A 23291-nucleotide genomic window follows, 5' to 3' on the forward strand; every position below is an offset into this window, starting at 1 on the left:
CCACAGAATAATGTATAGAGGAATAAATTCCCATCATATTAACCTGTGTTACAATAACACGCATTGTACTTCTATGGGACTTTCCAGTGCCCTGCTGTTTTCGCACTTATTTGGAAGCTTGGTGTCCAGTGAAAGTAGCTCCTGATAAAATGTCCTCTTGGCAATGCTGCGTCTGTGTGTGTGTGTGACCTGCTCTTTGTTCAACGTGTACAATGAAAGACGCCACTTGTTCCACATGACCAACAAGATGTGAAAAGTCAACAGCCATGCAGACCCATACAGGCACACACACACACACACTCCATAGACAACATGTATGTACCAAAACAATATCTTTTATTTGTAGTCCATCACCACAGCCCTGGTAGGCTTTTCTGCACCAAAGCCAATGAGAAACACATGAGAAGCATATACAAGAGAGAAAAGAAGTCAGCTGGATGGTTAGCAGTACGCGCTTTACATTTCCTCACCTCCCTTTCTACAAGTTGGGTCAACTAGTCCTAGAACACCTGTAGTACTTCAGACGCTTCAGTCCCATTCTGCTGACCACTGGGGAGGTTATTGCTGTGGGAATGATTATGACCCAGAGTCAACGCGAGCAAAACAGGAACAAGAAGAACAGACCCGTTAGCAAGTATTATTCACGTTGGCACAAGTTGAGTCCTGAAATTCTTGGTGCATCAAGTCCAACGTCATCCACAACTCTTAAATGGGGGCTGGGGGGGTTGGGGGGGGGGGGGGGGGATCATTGTGCCGCAAAGCTGCCAAGACGCTCACACTAATTGTGTTGCTCTCAATGGTGAAAAATAGAGAAAGAAGACGCTTTCTGCAGACGTTCCATGTTTGTGCTTTTTTAATAATACTATTATCTTAATGAGGTCATAGTTTGGTTTGTTATACACTGGAGTTACAAAGGAAATTAAAATAGACTAAAATTCGAATAGCCCACCAATGGTAAACAGTACAGTATTTTTAGGGGGCATTCCTCCCCCAATGAAAGTCGGGTAAGAGGAGTTGAGAGGTCACTGATAGAATGCCTATACATACGGACACATACATACCACACAAACACACAGTCTGTCAAGCACACACACGCACTCTCACGTATATACTGTACAGAAACAGTCAAAACAATGGAGCGAGAGACAGGATGGAGTTCCACTAAAGTCTTCACAAAGCACAAATTCTTATTCCTTTCTCTTGTTCCATACCATTTCATGACAAATTAGTTTTTTTTTTTTTTATTTCAAAAAAGTAGACATATACTGTAGCATCTCCACGCTGACTTTGAGTTAGGTTTATTCCTCTTTGATGTTGAAAGTCATCTTTATAGTCAGATAATCAAAAACCACGAACAGTTTTTTTTTGCGAAAACCGATGCACGACAATCCCATACATTCTGAAGTTCATGAGCCAAAATTCAATGTTCTTGTGGAAAAAGTACTCCGGTGTGGGCCTGTCCGAGTCCCACAGGACATTACTTAGTGACTGCGTAGCTCCATTAGGTTCGTTCTTCTGCGCACGTCCTCGCTCTCGTGTGTTATACTTCCTTTACTCGAGTTCATCAGTTATTTCTGAGCACTATCCACACGCCAGTCGCCTTAACTCCATCCTTGTGTATAGTCCAAGAACATTCTACGTACAAGGTTTCTGGAGGATTAAAACATTCCGGGGCCCGGACTGAACCCCATGTCCATGTCGCGTGGCCTCATCTGACCCCCCATCATCATCGTCTGCTGTGGGGGGACGCCCATGCCCTGCAGCGACATCATCATGTTAGGTGAGCCGCCAGGGCCCGGGTGGGCCATTTGTCTCCCCTGCATCATCACTCCTGGACCCCCAGGACCCATCATCCGGTGCTGGGGGCCCATCATGCCTTGGCCCATGAATCCCGGGGGCCGCATTGAGTTGTGGCCGGGGTTGCCCATTGGCATGTCTTGGGGGCCCATTCCCCCGCCGGGCCCCCCTGGCATCCCCCCCATCCCCTGCATCGACATGCCCATCCTCGGTGGACCGTCTCCCATCATGCCCTGCATGGGGAAGCCTCCGGGGTGTGGTGGTTTCCCTCCGGGGTTGTCTCCCCCACCTCGGGGGAAGTAAGACAGAGTCTGGCTGGGCTTCTCTGATGGGATTATCCTGGACAGGTCGAACTCGGGAATACCGGACGCTCCCGGCCGCATCACCTCATGAAGGTCCGCGTCGCTGAATCCACCTTGCATGCTGTTGAACTCGGGCCCCCCAGAGTTATTGGGCTTGCACATGCCCCCATCGACCCCGCCGCCGTGAGGCATGTTCCCCATCCGTCCTCCCATGGGGCCCCCTTCTCCCTGGAAGCCCATGGGATGGCCAGGGAAGCCTTGGGGCCCGGGGCCGTTGTGCGGGGAGAAAGGGCCCTGCTGGGAAGGCGACTGGGTCAGAGGGTACGGCTGGCCTCGGTGAGGATAACCCATGCGTCCCTGGGGCATCATTTGGGGGTTTCCCATACCGGGGTCTTGGGGATTTTGTGGTATCATCATGCCATGAGGCATCATGCCTGGGCCCATATTGGGGGCATTCGGGGAGGGCATCTGTGGGGGCATGCCGTGGGAGAGGGGCTGGGACGCCATGGGATTCATGCCCAGAGGGCTGAGGGCAGACATGGGTCCAGCATTTCCAGGTCCCATCATACGTGGATTACCTTGGTGGTTCATTACCATACCTGTAAATGAGAGACAAAAAAAAGAGTGATTCTCTATTCTCAGCATGCGATGAGCATGGGAGCAAATTAAACAACAAATATTTCCGATGTTCTCACCATTGTTGTTCACTGAAGGCAGGTTAGGGGAGCGAGCTGGGGGCGAGTCGTCGTCAGAGCTGGCAACAGTCTTTATGGCATCATGGTAGAGTGGGGTGGAGCTGGGCATGGCGAACTTGGACATGCGTGACATCATGATGGAGAGAGGGTTCTGGGATAGAGTCGGCTCCGGGGGAATGGCGTACGGGCTGCCAGACTGAACATTGCCTGGGAGGGACATGGGGCCAGATGGGGGCCCTCCTGAAGGTGGGGCTGAAGGGGGGCCGTTACCACCTGGTGGACGGCATGATGAGAAAGGGAAGACACAACGGAGATGGTGAATACCCGAGTCAGATGTTATTATCTTTAAACACTCGAGGCTCAGTGAAATATAATCGTGTGGCCACAAGAGGGAGCTGCTGGTCCACAACCCAACTAACCCCACCCTCATTACAGATGTGGTAACTTGATAAAGAGCTTCCACATTTGTATTTCATACTATTGTAGACTAATATAATACAGATTTAAAACAGAGGGCCATATATTAAATATGTGCTATCAGATGTTTGATTAAAAATGGAAATAAACAAAAAATGGATGAAAGAGACACCTACCTTGCTCCATGCCACCCATCATGTTTGGTGAGGTGATGCTGAGGGGAGGTTTGCCACCCTGAGGTGGTACTCCAGGGCTCTGCATGGGTGGCTTTGGTGAGGATGCCCATCCTGGAGAGGGGTTTGGAAGAGAAGGAGACCTCATATGAACAGGAGAGGCACCAGCTGAGCCCATCATGGAGTGGGGGGATTTCATTGGTGCTGAAGATGGCGGAGGGGCACCGGGCCCTGTGGGACCAGTGAGCATGCCAGCCAGCTGGGACGGCGTCTGAGGGGATTTAAGGTTTCCGGATGGAGAGCCCATCATGGGGGACTGCACTTGCCTCAGGGGGGGGGACTTGAGTGGGTTGATACTGGGAGAGTTTCCCCCTCCCGCTTGGACATTCAGATCTGCTGGCTTGCGGCCCCTCTGACCTTGTGAAGGGCCACCGCCAGGAGGGAGGTGGTTCATACGGCCATTGCCTCCTGTTGGTGTGGATCTGTGCTCCGGACCAAAAGCTTGATCTACATGCGGACCCCGCATTCCTCCAGGGCCCCCTGGGAAGGGCCGCCCAGGCCCCATAGGAAAGTCTCCCTGCTGTGACTGGTCAGGGAAGGGAGGGCCCTGCATGGGCCGGCCTTGCGGACCCATGTTCTCCATTGGAGGGCCTCCGCCTCTCATTCTCATGATCTCCTCGGGACTCATATTCATGGAGGGATCTCGGAGCTTCGCGGGGTGCATGTGAGGACCTGGCCCGGGGCCGGGCCCCATGCCAAACTCGGGTCCCATTTCCCTTCCCCCCATCCCCTGGAGTCTAGAAGACGGACTCATTGGACCATCAATGGGCATTCTGGGAAACATCCCCATGCCATTACCAGGTTCCATTCCACCTCTTTGGTGCCCCATCATCCTTTGCATGTCCATCATCATCCCTGGAGGGATGCCCTTCTCCCCGCCCATACCTTGGTGGAACATTGCTTCTTGGACTGACTGAGGATTTGGAAAACGCTCGCCACGACCCCCTGGACCACCAAACATTGCCCCAGGTCCTCCAGGGAAGCCTCGTGCATCTCCCATACGGGGAGGCATGTCGTCGGGCCAGCCCATTCCAGGCCTCGGGGGTCCCTCCATCTCAGGATTCATCATACCAGAGAAACCGGGCATTCTCTGCATATGTGGGGGCATTCCCCGGGGGCCAGGGACCGGGCCGGGGCCCATGCCCATGCGCTCCTGGTAGTGTTCTGGAGGACCACCCGGTCCTCCCCACATCTCTCCCGGACCCATTTGGTAAGGAGGCGGGGGGCCTCGCATTATGCCCCGGGGACCATGGGGGTGCATCATCATGTCTGGAGGAAGGGGCCGGTGCTGCATTTCTTGCTTCTTCCTCTTCTCCTCATAAAACTCCTGCTGTAGCTTCAACCAAGCCACCTGCTCTGGCGTCATCTGATCTCCCTCTCCGCAGCCCCCTGGACCCCCCATGTGCGCCCCCATCTCATCTTGCGGAAATGGGGGCATGTCCCTGGGACCATGGGGCGGGCCATGAGGCGGGCCAAAGGGTGGCCCTTGTGGGCGGGGTCCCCCTGGCCCGCCGGGCGGTCCGAGGCTCTGAGACTGCGCCATCATGGCCTGTAAGGGGCCCTGCTCGGACCTTCGGGGCGCACCATCGGGGCCTCCATCGTGGGGCCCGCCATGGGGCTGTGGGGGCCCAGCTGGCGGAGCATCCCGATCGTCCGGGAAAAGCATGCGCTGAATATCTCGCAAGGTCTGTAGGGAGCGCTGGCGGTGCTCCAACTGTTCTTGTGACAGGCCCTCTGTGTTGGCCTCCATGTTCAGCAGCTCCTGGGCCAGCTGCTGCTGCTGCTGCTGCTGCTGGGGTGTCAGACCCGCTCCACCAGAGCCTCCACCCTGCCCTCCCTCGACTGCGGTTTGAGGGTTGAGGCCCGCCTCGGGTTGGGCGATGGGGGCCTGGTCAACGGGGGCAGCGGCGTTACTGGGGCTACTGCCGGGAAGATTTTTGGATTCCATGCCTGCAGAGGATGAACCTTCCTGCGGAAGAACTCCAGATTGGTTCCCTTGGTTTGAAGGCTGGGGCGTGGTCGGCTCGCCCATGCCAGGTAAGGACGGTTTGGATCCGGGCTGGTGGCTCTGATCTTGAGCGTGGGACGGGGGCTGCTGGGGGGGCTTGGAGTCATTTCGAAGGGCGTTTGCTGCATTGTTCTATAGTGGCAGAAATGGGATTGGGTTATGACATGCTAGATGCTGCTGTGAAAAAAGTACACGAATGCGCTTTGAAAGAAATCTTTACCAGGAGGAGGTGAGCTTTGTCCTTGCTGTTGGAGATGTTCTTCATGTGGAAGGCAATTATGTTTTCTGTATGGCCAGTTAGAACCGAATCAGCCGCCCTGTGGACAAGAAGGCAGACAGTCAGATACCTGTCATCAGACACAATAAGTGCGTCTGTAAGCTTCCATTCGAACGACAGCGGGCTGGATGAATGAATACTAAATGGGACCAAGAGTACTGACGCCAAGGTCAACAAACTAAGCAAACTATTTCTCTCCCGCACACACACACATCTTTGATGTCTAATTCCCCAATAGAGTGTTAATCTAAGTGTATGCTCCCGCTGAGGAACACTCATGCTTGTTCGGATACACACAATGGATTTAGGCTACGACTGGGAAAGGAAGGAAGAGAAGGTGGTGGGAAGAGAGCATCTTAGTGCCGTACACAAACAACAAGACACCAACCGCCCGTGATGACGGGGGCAGAGAGAAGCTTCAGGCAATTGACATTATTGCTAATTCCATTTAATTTTTAACTAAACTTCCACACTTTCTGAAAGAGTTTCATTGTGGTTGTATGGAGATGATTGAATTAGCCAACATGAACACATTGATATTTAAAACATGCAGGGATAAGCTTTAACTGTAGAACTATTCCCCAAACATAATATGCTACACATGTATGTAGAATAATTGCACTCAGGATCAACAATCGAGTGGCAAAATATGGCGTTACAATAGTGTGGATCAAGCCAGGACACACACACAAACTCTCAGTCTCAGCTTCCTTACTTGTTAGCCATCTCCGTGGTGAAGACATAAACAAATTTTGTTCCTGGTTTCTGTCCACTCTGAGGTTCCGTCGTCGAACCCTGGCCTCCCAGTGCATTGTGGGAAGGTGTGGAAGAACGACTGAGTCCGGCATTGGAGGTAGAATGTGTGACGGAGTCCTGGGGCTTCACGTCACTGGAGTTACAGTCTGCGGAGACACAAGGAGGAAGACCGCGGCTTTAGGACCCGCACTGGCCGATGGGTAATGTAGTTCTACAGAGGAGCTGCTGATCAGCAGAGGGGGCTCCTGTGGACGCTCGAATGAACACGTCAACACACTCACTGAAGAATCCTTTGTCGTCTTCGTCACTTTCTCCCCCGGAGCACCAGTCAGCTCCACTGTACGGCTGCCTCCTCTCTGCCACGCACATCCTCTTCACCCTGCTGCTGTCTGGGAACGCGAAAACACGCACACACACACACACGCACGCACGCACAACCATCAGTGCGCTCCGCTTTATCTGTGCAAGCGACTACAAAGTATATCCTTTGAAGGTGTCCAGCTGTTTCTTTTGCTAAGAACAAAAGCTGAAGTGAAGACGTCAACAAGTAACCGATGAGTCTTGCCCACCTTCCTCAATTCAGAATTATATGGTCTCAGATTTGAACTGATTAACATTTCTCAGCCCAGTTTCCTTCTGGGTGTAGTCGGATAATACTGAGTACTGGCTCCACTGGTTGGTACTCACCTTTTTCGTCACTAGTGGGCGTGCCACTCTCTGGCTGTTCAAACGACTCTACCGAGGTGCTTCTCTCCCTTTTGACTTTGACCTTGGAGCTCGGGCCAGAGGTCAGGCCCTGGCCATTCTTCAGCCCCATGCCGCCGGTCACATTCGGAGCCCCTTTGGAACCCAGGGTCTTGGGGTCGCAGGGCGAGGCCTGTGATTGGCTGCCAGTGCTCCCGGGTTTACCCTGATTGGGCATTTTAGAGTCTATCTGGGTGGCGGTGGAGGGGGACATGACGGGAGGTGAGCGTACCATGGCCTCCGTCTTAGGTTTAGGGCTAAGAGGAGAGAAAAGGGAAAAAAAGGTCAGACATAATTACTAATAATTAAAAAAGCTGAAAGAAAACTGCAACTGGTAAACACAATGTCTTGACATTGTCTATGACGTCCTGCACTGATATCTGCTAACTTCCATAGTATTATCCTGACTTGTGCACAGTTAATCATGAAGGAACAGAGAGTAAAGACACTATTTACAAAGCTTACTAGTTCTGAGAGCAGTTCGGTTGAGGCAGGACACATCCAACTGGCAGAGAACCACCTTACCACACCCTAACGTCTCTCTCTTCCCCTTCTGCATGTGAGCAGACGCACGCACGCACGTGCGCGTGCAAACACAAAACTTGTAAAAAAGCATGAAATAACACGCCAACATGTCCAAAGAGCACAGTTGCAGCCGAGTCCATTTTCTGCACGTTCACACAGACACACAGCTAGCAGAATTCTGGCAGTCCAGACAGCTGTTTCCAGAGGCTCCAGAACCATGAGTCAGCAGGGAAAACCTTCAACGTTGGTGTACTCCCTGACCCTCGAACATCTCTGGATTACCCTTACAAGACCATGCAGGTAAATGAATGACATCCCCCGTGTACAAATCCACCAATAACAGAAAACGTCCCTGTTGAGGAACACAAGGCCTTCTGCCACCAATCAACCAACCGCTGGCTTTTAGAGGTAGTTGCTCACTCACTTAACTCACATAGTCGGGATGGCTCACATCTACCCATCGGTATTAAAAGTAGGGGGGAAAGAAACATTTTCTGCACACCTGCTTCTGATAATCCTTTTCAAGATTCAAAAAGATAACACAATATGTACCTGGTAAGTGATGAAGATGTGAGAGAACATACTAAACACTGGCAGGAAGGATGCAATCAATCTACAACCCATCATTTCAACCCGAGTCTTTGCATTTGTCATCTCATCCAAACTGTTAAATACTGACAGCTAATGTATAATCATTTTTCCAATAAGCTGAGATGCTTTTTTTTTTTTTTTTTTTTAAATAACATGACTGACTTAAGTGTTTCGCTGATAAGGAAACAATCATCACACACACACACACACACACACACACACGCTAGGTGGCTGAGGAGACTCACCTCTGCGTGTTGGTGGACGGGGAGTTCTTTAGCCTATTAGAGTGCATTGAAGGGGCTCCCAGGACTACAGAACAGGGTGGAGTGATGAGCTGGTGGGGGCTGCCGGCGTGTGCGAGCGGCGCTTTGGCGCGCACGTTCCTGGAGCCGGGGACGGGGTTCCCGATGCTGGAGAGGTTTCCCCGGCCGTCCTTGGCCTCCTCGCGCTCTTTCTTCCCTCGCTCCTTCTTGTTGAAGTGTGTCGCTGCTGTACCTGCCGCCGCTGGCCTCTCCTCTTGGACCTCCAACATTCTCTCTATGTCCGGGTCTGTGTGGGTGGTTTGTGCACGTGTGTGAGAATGTGTGCGTGCGTGCGTGAGTGTGTGTGTATGAGTGAGGAAGTGTGTAGCGACGTCCCGATAGTCCAGAAGTCTTTTCTTTGCTCGGTGTGTTTTTATGAAACTCCCCCAAGGGGGCTTTCAACGGCCCTCGGGCACACTGTGGGGAGAGAGAGAGAGAGAGGAGAAGGAACCGTTTACACCACTGGAAAAAGAGGGCCACAGTCTGAACACACCCAAAGGGAGTAGAGATTTGGTGTTTTTACCACTTTAGAATTGATTGTTCTTTGAGGAACGTTGTATGCTGTGTTGGGTACAAAAACCTTTGACATGGAGATTTCTGCAAGAATGACATTCTTTGGGAGTGTGAGCACTTCTGATTCTCATTGTTCTTTTTCTTGCACGTTGTTTGGAGACCCCGTTACGCAGACACATTCAATAACTCTCATTTTATAACAGCATGCCCTATTCAGTCCCCTGCTCAACAAGCGGGACGATACCAAGACAGAATGACACGGTTTGTACCGATGTGTCCGTCTGAGCCCGCTACACAATAATGTCAGCTGGGATGGCCACAACAGCCTGTATTTTGTGTTGGCCGTTAAGTAAGAAGGGGAAATTGCAGCAGAAGTGTGTGGGTGTGTGTGTGTGTTGGGTCCAAAGTTACATCCGAGGGATCCTAAGCAACTCATTAGTTAAAAAAAAAAAAAAAAAATGGTTGGTTGGTTGGTTGGTTGGCATTCTCAAATTTCTAACCTGTTGACTAAATATCAGTATCAGCCCTCAATCCGCATTAACATTGCAAATACCAGCGCTAAACTGTAACCGTAGCAAACGGGGGGGGGGGGGGGGGTCCACACTAACTGCACGAGCCCGTTTGTCGAGTACGAGCCGCTGCCTGAGAGAGAGAAGCAGCCCAGTCAGTCGGATTACATTGTCATCCTGAAAATATTTAGGAGCTCTTCCAAAAACACTCCACATTGTAACTGGCTCCAGAGTTCCCCTGGGGAGAAGGAGGTGGAGTGTTCAGGGGGGCGGGGGAAGGGGTTAATGGGGAGGGAGGCGGGGGGGGGGGGGCACTGGGAACCAGACATATACACTTGACTCCTGCTACAGCAGCAGCACTCGCCGGTCTGAGGAGAAGTGATTTACAAGCAGCAGGGTCCACACATCACGCCGCACGCCGAGCGGAGGCCGCCGGCTCTGCAGAGACGACGGGGAGAAGCACAAAGGGGCCTTGTGTGTCCAAAGGACACTCTTTGTGTGATCAGACTGCTGTAAATGTACAAATGGAAAAACACACGTAGGAGCAATGGGCATATTATTGATTGCTGGACGTTGAGATTAATTAATGTATGATTAATAGAAACACAAAGTATAACGATTTTTGAGATGCACAGCCTACAGAAAGTGAAAAAAACATGGTGCTCGCGTGGGGTCAGTGGTGTTTTTTGGAGTTGGGTTCTTTTCTCAAAGCGAACTTTCAAACATGGGGAAGTCAAAATGTGTGAGAGCGACAAAGTGGCAGAAACATAGATGCCACTTAGCTCAACTGCTGTTGACTATAATTTGTTCATCAAACTGAAGAACTGACACAGCGGAAAAGAGCCGCCAGACAAGAGAACTGAAGCAAAACAGACAACAACATCAAGGATTTTGTACTTTTTGCAAAAGAAGTGTAGGTATACAACGGCCATGGGATGCTTCAAGAAGACCGATTCCCACCCCACGCCATCCAATCATGTGCGAGGACATAAATAAATGACTGCCATGGACAAGATGATTGCTCAAATATGGTGACAATGACAAACTTAATTTCCTAAATGACATTCAAGGCAAAATGAAAATAAAAATGAATTCTAGCGGAGGGAGAAATAAGAATCCTGCTCACATTTCCAGCTCTGCACACTTTCCCTAAATCAAGTAAGATTGAACGTTGGATTCTGGATTTCTGCTATTTGCAAAGAAAATCGCCGCACTTAAATCCTCTCTTGCCATTCGATCCTGAGACGCGGGGGTGACTCAGGTGGAGACATCCGCCGCGGGGCGGTCTGCGCCGAGCCGATGTGCCGCGGGGGCCCTGAGACGCAGTGGGAAGCCCGTTGGGGCCCGTCAGGGCCCACTGGGATGTGTGCTCAGCTCGCTAAAAGGAGATCTCAGGCCCTCAAGAGCCGTTATCTGAACCTAAAGCCTAATCACACACAAATGTGCCCAAACAGCACGCAAACAGCGCGAGCCGTCAATCGCCTGGCCTCTCTCCGATCGGAAGCTCACAAGACACTAATTGTGGAGCTTTGCTGGCATGACTGTCATAAGGAACGCACACGTACACACACACGTACACCATCCACAACAAAACACGGTAGAGGCAATCACAGAGAGTGAGAGTTTTTTCTCCAGTAAAGACGCTGAGCTGTCCGTCACAGCACACAGGGGGAGCCGCAGTGAACTCCACTTAATGGGGAAACAGTATAATGAGGCTATAAAAACGAGCTTCCTGCCTCTGATATCAATATGAGGTTCCACATGAAAAGGGGGCACGAAGTAGTTCAATTCAATTAGGTTTGGGGGGGGTTTTGGAACGCGGGTGGCACTAAAAACGGAGCGTTTCCTCCCCTGCTTATGTAACGCTTGTGGTGCGCTGGCTGTACAGAGCAGGCCGTCCCTGCTACGTCACCCAAATTCCTCCGAGAGGCAGATGGGGGGGGCTTTTTACCAGAAGAGGGTACACTGGTATGGGGAGGGGCAGGGGGGGTAGAAACCTAGACCGTGTTGCCAACCCTGTCCACTGGGTTGAAATCTATGAAAACAGATGAAGGGGAAAACACACACAGCAACTGGCTTCACCTCATCTCAGCCCCGCTGACGTTTCAGCCTTATTTATGCAAATCCCATTTTGCAGTTCAGTCACAATGAAGAGACTCTCTCTCTCTCTCTCCCATTATTTGTTTAGGCCAATAGCAGACACATTGTTTCCACCTCTCCTCATATTTTTCTGCCGAGAATGTACAAATATGCAAAGCCATCAGCAAGAAGCTGTGCGGTCTGAAGAAGGGAGCAGCAAGCCCTCTTACACAGAAAAGCCTTTTAATCTCTTTCTATAAAAGGGTATAAGTTACACGCACCCCATATTCATTAAAATCATATTACAGTGTATGAAGTCAACGCTTTGGAGAGAAAAAGAGGAGATGTAAGAGGATCAAAAGCTGAAAACAATGAACTATTCCTACAAAAATCATGCATTTCATTTGCCATAAATAAAAATATATATATAATATGTAGTATCCACAGTGTGCCGGCTTCTTCTTCCATTTCATGTGGAATGATTCTCGATTAAGCAACTTAAATATTTGGACAAAATCTGAATAAACAACAACAGCAAACAAAAACAGGCATTGAATGGAATACTTCATATTTATATAAAGTTTAAAGTGCTTCTTGGTTCTTCGAGAAATGGGTGATGTATTCTAGAAAGCTTTTGAGCAGCTAGCTTGAAAGCTACGACTACCAACGAAAGCCATGTGCGTTGTTGACATCCATTATATCTCTGATACGGTTACGTTCACAGCCATAGTTTTGGGGGCCGTGGCTTTGGAGGGAAATACAGTCAGCATCAGTGAGCCGTGTTTTTCCCTGCGATACCTTTCCACAACTCTGGAGAACTACTTCCCACACGTACCTGTCGTTTGTAAATACAGAACAAACGGCTTTAACTCCCTTTTCTTTTTCTTTTTTTTTTTTAGAAAGAATCTACCTGCCGACCTGTCGGCCGGCCTGCGGTTCCCGGGCTGATGGAACACCTGTGTGGTCATCTGTTGAGGCGGCTCCCCGAGAGAAAAACGCCGCACCCTGCAGTCACCAGTCGTGACTCATTACTTACGGAATGTCAGGAATGCCAAGTGGGACTAAAGAAAGCGCTGTGACGCCACAGAGTGAACGTTTGACATAACGCATCTACCGCGGCAGGGCTCCTACACACATGAACACAACACAGAAAACTTCACGCCGGCATTTCCGCCTTCTCCGATCTGATCCTAGAGTTCACGTCACCATCCCGCTCCGGCCGCGTTCTGCACCTCTTTCGGCCCATCCTTCCTCATCCTTCCCTTTGGTCCGCAGACGATGCCCGCCCGCCCCCCCCCCCGTCCCCGGGGGAGGCGACATGTGTGTAATGTCACATTCTGTCATGTCACATCGCGGTGATAGAAGCCCAGCCGCGTCCGTCACAATGATTGAAGCGGCAATGAAAGCAGGAGGATAGGAAGAGGGTGGGATACAGATTTACCCGTAGCAGGAGGGGGGGGGGGGGCAGGTTTTTACACAAGGCGGTCTTCAGAGTGGGTGGGTGGGTGTTTGTGTCTGAAACGCGCACACACACACACACACACACACAGCTGACTCACTGGCGACACATCTGTTGGGGGTAGCCTGGGCACAGGGCCATGAGTGGCAGCCAGCTCCAGCAGCAGGACTGGAGCTGGCTGCCACTCAGCACTCCGGCCGGCTCTGATCTCCGTCTCACACACTTCAGTCTGCACTTCCATCACTGTCCATCTGCCCCGCGTCTCTGGATCTCCGGCTAAGTGGGTGTGTCTCTCTCACACACACACACACACACACACACACACACAAAACATACTCACCTTTCTCTGGATACAAGACAAAGAGACCTCAAAAAATGGCAACAACGTGCCATTAATATCTCATGCAAGACAAGCATGGGTTCTATTTCCAGGGTGTGTTGTTATCAAACGACTACTACTGTCAAATGCTTAGACGACAATGAGTGTAATGGTAGAGAGGCAGTTAAAAACACATTAGCTTCGCGTTTATTAGAAAAAAAACAATGAAGCATATTCTGAAACTTTTAGACTTTGCAAAGAAAAACAGCACCAGGTTGGTTGGTCAATTTCAGACAACTGAGTGGAAAATAACTTTTAAGTCTCTCCTGCAGCTAACAGCGGATGTGCGAGACATAAAAGCAGAGCAGAAGCGCACCTATGAATGCAGATTTTCTTCTTTAGTCAGGCACATAAAACTATGCTTCCTTTTTTGTTACCATTAGTACTTTGCACCACAAACTGGTTGCGCTTCGGTGAGTTGCAAATGTTAAAAGCATAGCAAGACATGGACACAGTAGCTAGAACTTGATAGTGACCGTCCTGTGAAGCACAATGGCATTCTGCACTGTAACTGATCAGCAGTAACAAGAGCACGTCCCCGCTCTAATGAGTGAGACCCCACCCCGGACACAAGTTGGGACTGGTTCAGATTAGGTTTGCGTGAAATGGGGTCCACGTAAAGTCTCTGAATCAATATCTAATATCTCTATCGCTCTATAATATGTCTAATGTAGAAATGGATCCTAGCTTGTTGCTATCGGCTCTGATCTCCACGCGTGTCAAACTGACAGAGAATGTGTTTTTAGAGCTGAGAGAAGACGTGTTGGGCTCCAGCAACTCGTTGATTCGTGGTCTATTAAAGCTGCACCACCAGCTCGCTGTCTGCGGGCTCCTTTTGGGTCTCAGGCATTCGGCATATGCTCCATATCCATATCCTCAGATCAAGTGTGTGAAACCTTTTGAGTTAAGCCCCCCTTTTTTTTAAACATACAATATTTTATGCATATCTGGTTACGGTAAGTTTACGGCTGGTTAAAAATGTTTAAACAACCGCTAACAGAAAACCTCTCTTCATCCGATTTGTGGCCAAACAGAAACTCCATTTGCTCAGAATGAGTGTGCTGCCCTTTGTGCAGACCCCTTCTCTCCTCCCTTCCCTTGACCATGCTCTGTGGTCCGTGACCCCCCCCCCCCACTCCCCCTCCATCGCGACGGTCGCTCCCACACCCGGGCCAAATTCCTCCCTTGTTCATGCTGGGAGGACGTCTCCCTGTGGCTAAATGCATTGTGGGAAATCCCAACGGGCCTGCGGAGGCCGAGCTGACCATCGAGGTCACGCGTGAAGGAGGCGCGCGCTCCTCGCTCACTTCCACTTCCACTTATGCGCGAGTGTCAAGGCGTTGATGTAGTAGCTCGCAACCCAACGGCACAGAAACATCAGCACCACGTTAGAGGCAGCAGTCAATAACGCCCACACCATGCAAACCCACCATTTATAGCACCAAGAACATTAGGCCCAAAGTGCTTTTTTTTCCGTAGCATCAAATGATTTAAGACGGGGGACTTCTCAACCCGTCAGACCGTGTTCAGGCGCCGTCACCGACCTGGCATGACATCAAACGAGCAGACATAGTTTAATCAAAGCGGCAAAGAAACAGACTACACAAGTCAAACGCTGTCTTGTCTCCCATCGTGCGACAAAATTAGCACGTTGGGAGAGAATACGAGCCAGATTGTGTCCCAGAATTACCCCAGTTTGTGCGTGTGTGTGTGTGTGTGTGTGTGTGTGTGTCATTGCCGGGGAATTTTAAACACACTGGCTAAGGCCTTCCCAATTAGATATACAGGCACAGAGCAGCATACATGCACTTACTCATACGGTTGCACACTGAAACACCCACATGCGGGAGCAGTTAGCCGAGATGCACTGAAAACTGCTGCTGCTGCTCCCATGAGTCGGAGCTCGCGTGCTCCTGGAACGAGTGGCGTCTACCCGGCTCTTACCCACATTATAATGTAGGTTGTAAATGTAACGCAAGAGGCTTGAAATTGCAATCTGCCTATTAGTCCTCTCATATTGGCGACGCATTGAACCACCCCCCCTTACCCCCAACACCTCATCTTCTCAGTGGAGGTGGTGATGAGGGTGTCAGTCACACCTCAGTTTGCATGAGGTTGTACAGTTCTAGTAGCTGATTGTGTTGGATACAAAGAGGAGGGGGGGGGGCTTGGCATGTTTGAGAAATAGGATGGTGTTTCATTACGTTCAATGTGTTTGAACCTCATTGGAAAGGCAAAGAAAATACATTAACATCCTGTGTTTATGAGCATAAGGACGTGGTTGAAATTTCCTGGACAACAAGCAAACAAACAAAACACAGAAGACGGAGATGAGATTTGAGCAGTTCAAATCTAGTTTTAAAAAAGTGACTTAAAGAGTACAGCCGTTTGTAAAATAAATAGAATATTTTGCAGCTGAACGCCGCAGAAGCAGAAAGAAGGGAATCTGCTCTTCATAATCCATAATATTTGAAAACCCCCAAAAATAACAGAATTGGAGCACTCAAAGATTCACAACAGATGTTAGCGCATTAGCATCAGCGCCGTAGGGATCAATATCGTGTGTTCTCGGGAGTCCCCTGCCGATGGTCGGCCTTGGCGACGGACTGATATTACAGAGAGGACCGCCGCACGCCATGCGCGGCTCGCTCGCGTCGAAGCGATCAGACTGCAACGGCGTGCAGGCGAGTGGGAAACGAACGACGCAGGTGTCCACAAACTGGTTTTCAAAATGGCTGCAAAATCTGACATCAGCCCATGTGTGGTAGTCCCCTTCATCACGGAGCCACTTCGGCACAATGCGGCCTGTGAAGCCGTTTGTTTTCCCTCACAAACCAAAATGTGACTTTGCAAAGCAGAGCATTAGTGATCAAGACCTCAGACCAAAGGAATTAGAGGGACTTACACGGGCAGTGCAGTCAAAGAACACTCGGTAATGAGGATTTGCCGCGGTCGATGGACGCTTATCGCCGGTTTGTCAAATCAGCAAAACTTTGTAATTTGTCATTCAAAGCGAGCTTTTTCGAATTGTGCCCCGTGTACAAAGCTTTATGGGACAATTGACAAATGGCAGAAAATCTTGAGATCTTGTGTTCCTTCCCAAAATCTCCAGACAAACCGTACAGCTTGAGGACAGTAGGATCTCTGGACCTCCGTTGGTTATCGCGCCACGCTACAATGCGCCACCCGGCCCATCTGGCACCGGGGTGGCAGCTTTTAGCCGGAGTTGGCCGGGGGTGACGGAGGGTCAGCGTAGCCCCACAATTTTCCACCTGAGAGCGATTGAGAGGACCCCCTCCCCCCCCCCCTCGGGGCGGGAAGAGCAGTGACTGTCAATCACAGCAGAGAAACATGAGAGCAGATTTATAGGCACATTCTGACTCCGTCAGACGCATCCCCCGGGGATCCACTAGGGGCAACGATCCCACCACACAGACTGCCACCGCCGCCTCCACTAAGAAGATATGAAATGCAGCTCGTAGAAAAAACACAACTGTATTTATAGCTGCGACTGTTTGGGAAAAGGCACACTAAGTAAAGACTTACTACGAAAGGCATAAAAGATGTGTTTTAAAAATGACATGCAGCAGCTACGTGGAGCCAACTTACTTTATTATGATAATGTATCTTTAGAAGTGTAAGTGAGGACTCCTCCATATTGGACGGCATAGAATCTGAGCAAAGGAGTAACTTTGGAAAACAACTGGTGCGGTTATTTCTCTATACTTGCTGAAGGATTTGCACGTAGTGGCTAAAAATGAGATACTTTATTTGAACTATTTTAAAGCATTTAATACCAGTCTCCGTTAACTGTTTATTTAATGAACCATAATATCCATCCATTATCTATTCATGTGTGTGCTTTCCAAAGTCACATTTTATGTGTTGTATTCCGTTATATGTTATTGTATTTTGCCATCTCTCGCTTGTCTTTCACATGTGGTATAAAGGAATTCATTTGGAAGGTAAACTCTCTGCATGTTCATTCTGATACCAAATCAAGATCCATTGGCTGAGACAGAACCAACACCATTTTGTTTCTGAATTGGTCAACTGACTTTACATCTACAAGTGTGTTATTAACCTGTCTGGTGTCTATTTCACAGGAAAAAATAATAGTAATCTTAAAACTTAATGCTCTTTAAGTCACGTCTGGTCGATGCCTGATTTACTTAATAACTACGACGATGACATCAACGCTGGTTATATGTATTATATCAGATCACTATTTGGCCTATTTTGAAGAGATGTGAACACTGACCACTGCTGCTGCTGCTGCTGGCAAGGACCATATTTACCCCAGTCAATAAATCAATATACCAAAATCCACTCGCCAATTCTTCATGCAATACTTTCTTGGAACTTTGACACAAAAGCAAATTTTGCAAAACAAAAAGGATTTCCTAAGAATTCTCTTTTTGTGTTTCATACTTACATATTTTCATGTCCTGCTGCTGATATAAAAAGTAACTGTAGACAATTTGACTTGCAGTTCTTCAGTAAAGTTAGCAACATGTCAACATCACGCTGAACCTCCTGCCACTCGCTGCGCAGGCCATGAGACGAGTTTTAATTAGAAAACTCACAAAGCAAACAAATGCATGGAAACACGACAACACGTCAACATCCATTTCCCAGGAGCCCTTCACCTCACGGTGGTTTTAGGCCAACACGCTTCACATTAGGTGGCATGAATATACAGCGCGTTGTGTCCAACAGACCAAGACCAAACGTCGCGCTGGACCAACGCCGTGAGGTCATTGTCCTCGAGCATCAAGAGCGCTTTAGGAATCCGAGGCCTCTGTCATCACACTGCCGCCCTGCGCGTAGTAGGCGCATCCAGAGGTAAACGTCAGAGAGACAGTGACTGATGTCCGGGGGAGCCTGGGCCCGGCTTGTTGGCGCTTCGGTCTTTGCTGCCACACTTTGAAACGTGAGGAAAAGTTAATGTGGGTTATATGAACAGAAAGAAATCATAGTGAGGAAGATGTGTGAACTGCTACACAGTAGAGCACGTGGCAGAGGAAAGGATTTCATTCTGCTTCCTCGAAATGTGTCCGAAATCACTACCATCACGACGCATTTCTTCATTCACCAAGTCACTGCTCCCTTTATTATAGTCAGCAGTTAAAATAATTAAAATAATTTGGATGTGGTCATTTTGTATCTGCACTTATTGTAGCATACTGCATGCAAAAGATGATGTATATAAACACACACATACATTTACTGTAGAAGCAGGGCCGGCACTTACTGCACTCCATCTATAAATGAATGTCAGTCTTTAGATTACGTTTTAGTTATTTGGACATTCTTTTCAGAAATTGTCCACTGCATGCAAAAATATATCCTTCTGGCAGTAAGAAATAAAGACAAAACGTTACCATTCCAGGGAATCACTGATTTTACGGCAAGCTGACAAGTGGTACTCATGTCATAGCTGACTTGTTTGAGTTAATTTGTCTTACAAATAATCCAACCAAGTAACTATCCATTCATGAAATTGAATCCAGAGCTTTAGGATCGTCTTCACCCGAGGACGATGCACCAATATTAATGACGGTTAAAGAGTGGCATTTTGCAACGCAACAGGATGCAAAACGCAAGCAAAACCAGCCACTCAAGAGCCACGGCTCGGCAAAGACATACATATTCCAACAATGCAACCCAAGCTGTACGGTGAGCATCGGCTTTCCGCCCGTTCCAAACTATCGCCGATACGTACGCCTTCTAACCGAGTCATAAGCACTGAGGCAATGAAAAAAATGGGGAAGAGAGAACAGCATATATGTGCAGTCTGTTATGGGCGTACGCTTTTTGAGAACAGGGTAGATGTGTTTGCAGTGAAAGAACCTCTGTGATAAAGTGAGGAGAAAAAAAAAAAACGAGTTGAGCTGGGTTACCTCAGAAGCCCCCCTGCCCTTTCAGCAGGGCCTCATATGGAGAACCAGGCCTCGGGTCCCCTGGGCACTGATGTCTGCTCTCCACTTGACTCCTCCCAGCAGTCAGCCACTGAGGCTGCGCAGGAACCTGGGCCACTCACGACACCTTACAGCCACAAGTCATTCACACCTGGAACAGAGGGAGACAACTCAGCTCATCGGGTGAAACGCAAACAGGGAAAATAGCACGGAAAAGCACTCAGTCGCTCATGTTGACAAGACCAACATGCAGCGAACACAACCGGCTCGAAGGCTCAGGTCATTAGGGGCAGCCACGGATTCAAGTCGCATTTTTTCTTCTTTTTTTTTGAAACCCAGACACTCATTTATACTTCAGTTATCGACCCGTGTACACATAAGGGACTACAAAACAGCGTATGATACTCTTCTGAGAGCTTCCTTGCTCCTCTGCATCAAAGAGGACTTCCTTCGAAATATCCACCGTGGGAGTGAAAATGAGACACCGCAATAATAAAAAAAAAAAAAAAAAAGAGTAGACGTAGTGGCCATTGAAGATTTTTATATATATATATATATATATATATGTGAAACGGCACAAAGCCAATGCAACAGATACAACTCAGTGGCAGACAGCAGTGTTGCCTAGCAATCAGAGACCAACCAGAGTCCTGCAATGGGAAGGTCGGCACATCGGGCCCAGCAACCAGGATGGTCCTGGGACCAGGCGCTGAGCCCCTACCTGTGAACTCAGAAGCCACTCTGGATGACAACCATGCAAACTGCACACTGCACACACACACACACAAAAACCACTGAGATTTTTCTCTGCGGAATTACAACAGAGCAGGAAAAAACATGGCACAAAGGCAATACGATGCTGAATACACATTTTGAGTTCATGCCAAATGTTTTATTTTTTTAAAAACGGGGGAAAAATGAGTTAGGAGACACTTACTATCGCCTGTTTGCCACCAGGTGTCATTTACTAAAAATGCGTATACTTATAGGACCTGTGGATCTCGTTTACTCACAAGTCAATAAAGAAAAAGAATTGTTTAAAAAAACAAACGTGGGTAAAAACAAAAACATTACACGTTCTTTGCCATGTTTTGCTCTGTTGTTCTTGGCAAATCAACACAGCATGAGTTACTCGAAAAGTGCCTTAACTCGAGGAAGTCTCCCGAAAATACAAACACACATCTACAAACCTAAAAATAAAAATAAAAACTCCCGTAAACAACCGTAAAGGAAACAACTACTGAGCTAAAGAGACTCCCTCATGAAATCTCAGCGCCTCACTGGACAACTCTTGGCGGACAAAGTGATTTCATGGCGCTTGAAAACTCCAGGAACTTTTTTTTTTTTTTTTTCCTAAAAGAAGTTGTTCCTGTTTCGCCAGAGAAGTGGGGGGGAAGGGAGGACTTCAGCACTTGCATTCATGGAGCGTCGGCCAGCGCAAACAAAGTCTTCCCCGAAGAGGGAGGCACTGGACGGCGGCGGAGAGCGAGAGAACAACGACGTCGGCCACAAGCACAACGAGAGAGAGAGAGAGAGAGAGAGAAAAAACAAATAAAGAAATACACCAAACCCCCCCGAAAAATGAGATTCATTTCAGGGCTTTCTTCGTCCGCCGATAAAAAACAATCCGGGCCCTCTTCGGGGGAAACGTTCATTTTCTTTTTCTTCTTCAAGTTGTGCTAGCTCCGGTAACAATGTAACAATTAAATGGCTCAGGCGGATGATATGGCTGGTCGACACAATCAGCAGCAGAGGCCTGTAAACGCCGCTGCGCGTTTACAAATCATATCAAAAGATAGCTTCTTCTTTTTTTCTTTTTAAAGAGAAGGGAATACAATACCAGCGGTGCGGTTCTCCCGAAGAATGCAGAACATGCATGCTGCATTGTATCCTTTTTTCATTTTCACGAAGCACGGGCGGTCCTCCGGTATAATGGGGTAAAAACCAATATTTCTCCGCGGCTTTTACGCCACGCCGAAAACATCCTGTGTAATCCGCTGCTGCTGCGCCGGGGCAGAAATCGGCATTTACGGTCGAAAGGATGCTCCCTGTCTGCCACACCAGACACGACGCGGGTTTTTTTTTTTTTTTTTTTTTTTTTTTTAAGCTAGCCAGCCTTCGGGGAGAGAGGCAGGGAAGAACGGATACCGGAGTGAGATGTCCCCGGGAGGAGGACTCCGCGTGTGCCCGTTGCCAGGAGGCGAGCCGCGGAACCGAGACTTTCCACCTGAATTTCAATAAACGAGCACTCACCTGGAACGCTAGCTCGGTTTCCTCCTTTCCTCGAACGACGGATTCATAGCGTACACTAATCAAATCACAACATTATCACGGGAACATTATAAAATAGAAATATGCCTCCCCCCCCTTTCGCCCGAGCTTTCCAGTGGTCCTACTCCATTACATCCCAGTCAAGATTTCCTGTCGGCTCCCCCCCCCCTCCGTTCCAGCTCGATGGTTTAGTCCGAATTCTAAGTAGCAATTCTAGGTCAGGTCTGTGTGCCAGTGTGAACGTTACTGTCGGACAGCAGCGAGACGTCCACTCCACATTAGACGGTACACGCTATACAGGGTGACATACAAATGTACAGAGCACTACAAACTAATTATATTGTTTAAAAAAAATATATATATATATTTCCAGATTTATACCCCTGTTTTTGTGGAGATGTCATACTTCCCATTAAAAAAATAAACGTTGCATTAGTTATATGAATCAAACTTGGGTAAGTTCCCACAGTGAAATATTTAATTATTGAAGCGCATGAAAATATAACTCAATTCTGGTGCAAATAACTGCGAGTTGATTATTGTATTAAAGTTGGTGATTTCCTTAAGGTTTGGACTGTTGTTCAACAGATGAAATGTCACCTGCTTTGGGGGGAAAAACATTTGAAGATTGATCTTAATGTCACTGCTGATGATATGATTTTCTACATTTATGAAGCTTATCATTTATCCAGTGTCTCGGTTGGTTGTTCCGTTTTTTTAAAGCCCTTACTTATCTGTATATGCATTTGTTAGGATAGAGTACATACATTCACTGATATACTTCCAAGAAGGAAACATCTAAAGTCAAAGCAGCAATGGTTAATAATCCAGCTAAATCCAGAGAATGGGTTCATAAAAACATTAAATCCTACATTTCCCACAATGCAACAATCCTTCCCTGATCCTCCCTGCTTGGCAAATGACCACGTATTTCAAACTCCACCCCCAGTTTGTGACTCATGTTTTCTCCTATGAAGCTCACACATAGATAACCCTGATGAAACTGACCTTTTGTGTAACATCAGTTAAAGTTCCCCTGGAAGACACTTACAAACACATTTTGTGTACTCTGGGATGATAGACCCCTAAATGATCATAGTGGGAGTTGTAATAAAGCAAATTGTCATTATTTTATTATGTGTGAACGAAAGAAAGATAAAAGAAAGTATTGAATGCAGAGAGGCCTTTTAAGCATTTAGAAACTACTGATATTAAATTGCATTGTAATGTGAGATGTTTGTAATATTTAGTTTATATTTTCTCCAAAAAACTAATATCAAAACTATAGACTACCTGATCTACCTTTGACAATTCAAATTACGTCTGGCTACAACACATAGACACACACACACACACACACACACACACCTTTAGGCCAACTAATATTGTGTGCAATTAGGCACCAATTCATTCAATCCCCAGTTGTCATAATTAAACATTTGGGTTAGATTGGAAATGTATTTTGATTAAATATTGAGAAGGACCACTCTTACATTGCGTGTTCGTAATGTTT

General features: G+C 48.2%; 1 protein-coding gene across 4 annotated transcripts; it reads right to left on the reverse strand.

Annotated features, from left to right (window-relative positions):
• Positions 1 to 319: 319 nt before the first annotated feature.
• bcl9 (BCL9 transcription coactivator) lies at positions 320 to 21912 on the reverse strand. Of its 4 annotated transcripts, none has more exons than XM_037487777.2 (10): positions 21761 to 21912; positions 19490 to 19658; positions 8591 to 9064; positions 7173 to 7486; positions 6767 to 6874; positions 6445 to 6631; positions 5673 to 5769; positions 3388 to 5584; positions 2795 to 3067; positions 320 to 2698 (listed from the first exon to the last, which is right to left on the reverse strand). In XM_037487777.2, the coding sequence occupies exons 3-10, from the start codon at positions 8875 to 8877 to the stop codon at positions 1659 to 1661; spliced, it is 4503 nt and encodes a 1500-aa protein (XP_037343674.1). In that variant the 5' UTR covers positions 8878 to 9064; positions 19490 to 19658; positions 21761 to 21912; the 3' UTR covers positions 320 to 1658. The 4 variants fall into 4 exon arrangements, with proteins under 4 accessions (XP_037343674.1, XP_037343673.1, XP_037343675.1 ...); XM_037487776.2 differs by lacking the exon at positions 21761 to 21912 and adding an exon at positions 21348 to 21754; XM_037487778.2 differs by lacking the exon at positions 19490 to 19658.
• Positions 21913 to 23291: the final 1379 nt, after the last annotated feature.

This window comes from Pungitius pungitius, chromosome 10 (assembly GCF_949316345.1).
Source record: "Pungitius pungitius chromosome 10, fPunPun2.1, whole genome shotgun sequence".
Classification (NCBI taxonomy): domain Eukaryota; kingdom Metazoa; phylum Chordata; class Actinopteri; order Perciformes; family Gasterosteidae; genus Pungitius; species Pungitius pungitius.

Bases quoted from the DNA above. Each gene is read 5' to 3' on its own strand.
- bcl9 (XM_037487778.2), bottom strand. From the start codon at position 8,877: ATGTTGGAGGTCCAAGAGGAGAGGCCAGCGGCGGCAGGTACAGCAGCG. The intron at 6,632-6,766 runs GTGAGTGTGTTG...GTGTCTCCGCAG, and splicing joins AGACGACAAAGGATTCTTCA to ACTGTAACTCCAGTGACGTG. The intron at 2,699-2,794 runs GTGAGAACATCG...TCTCATTTACAG, and splicing joins GCCTTCAGTGAACAACAATG to GTATGGTAATGAACCACCAA.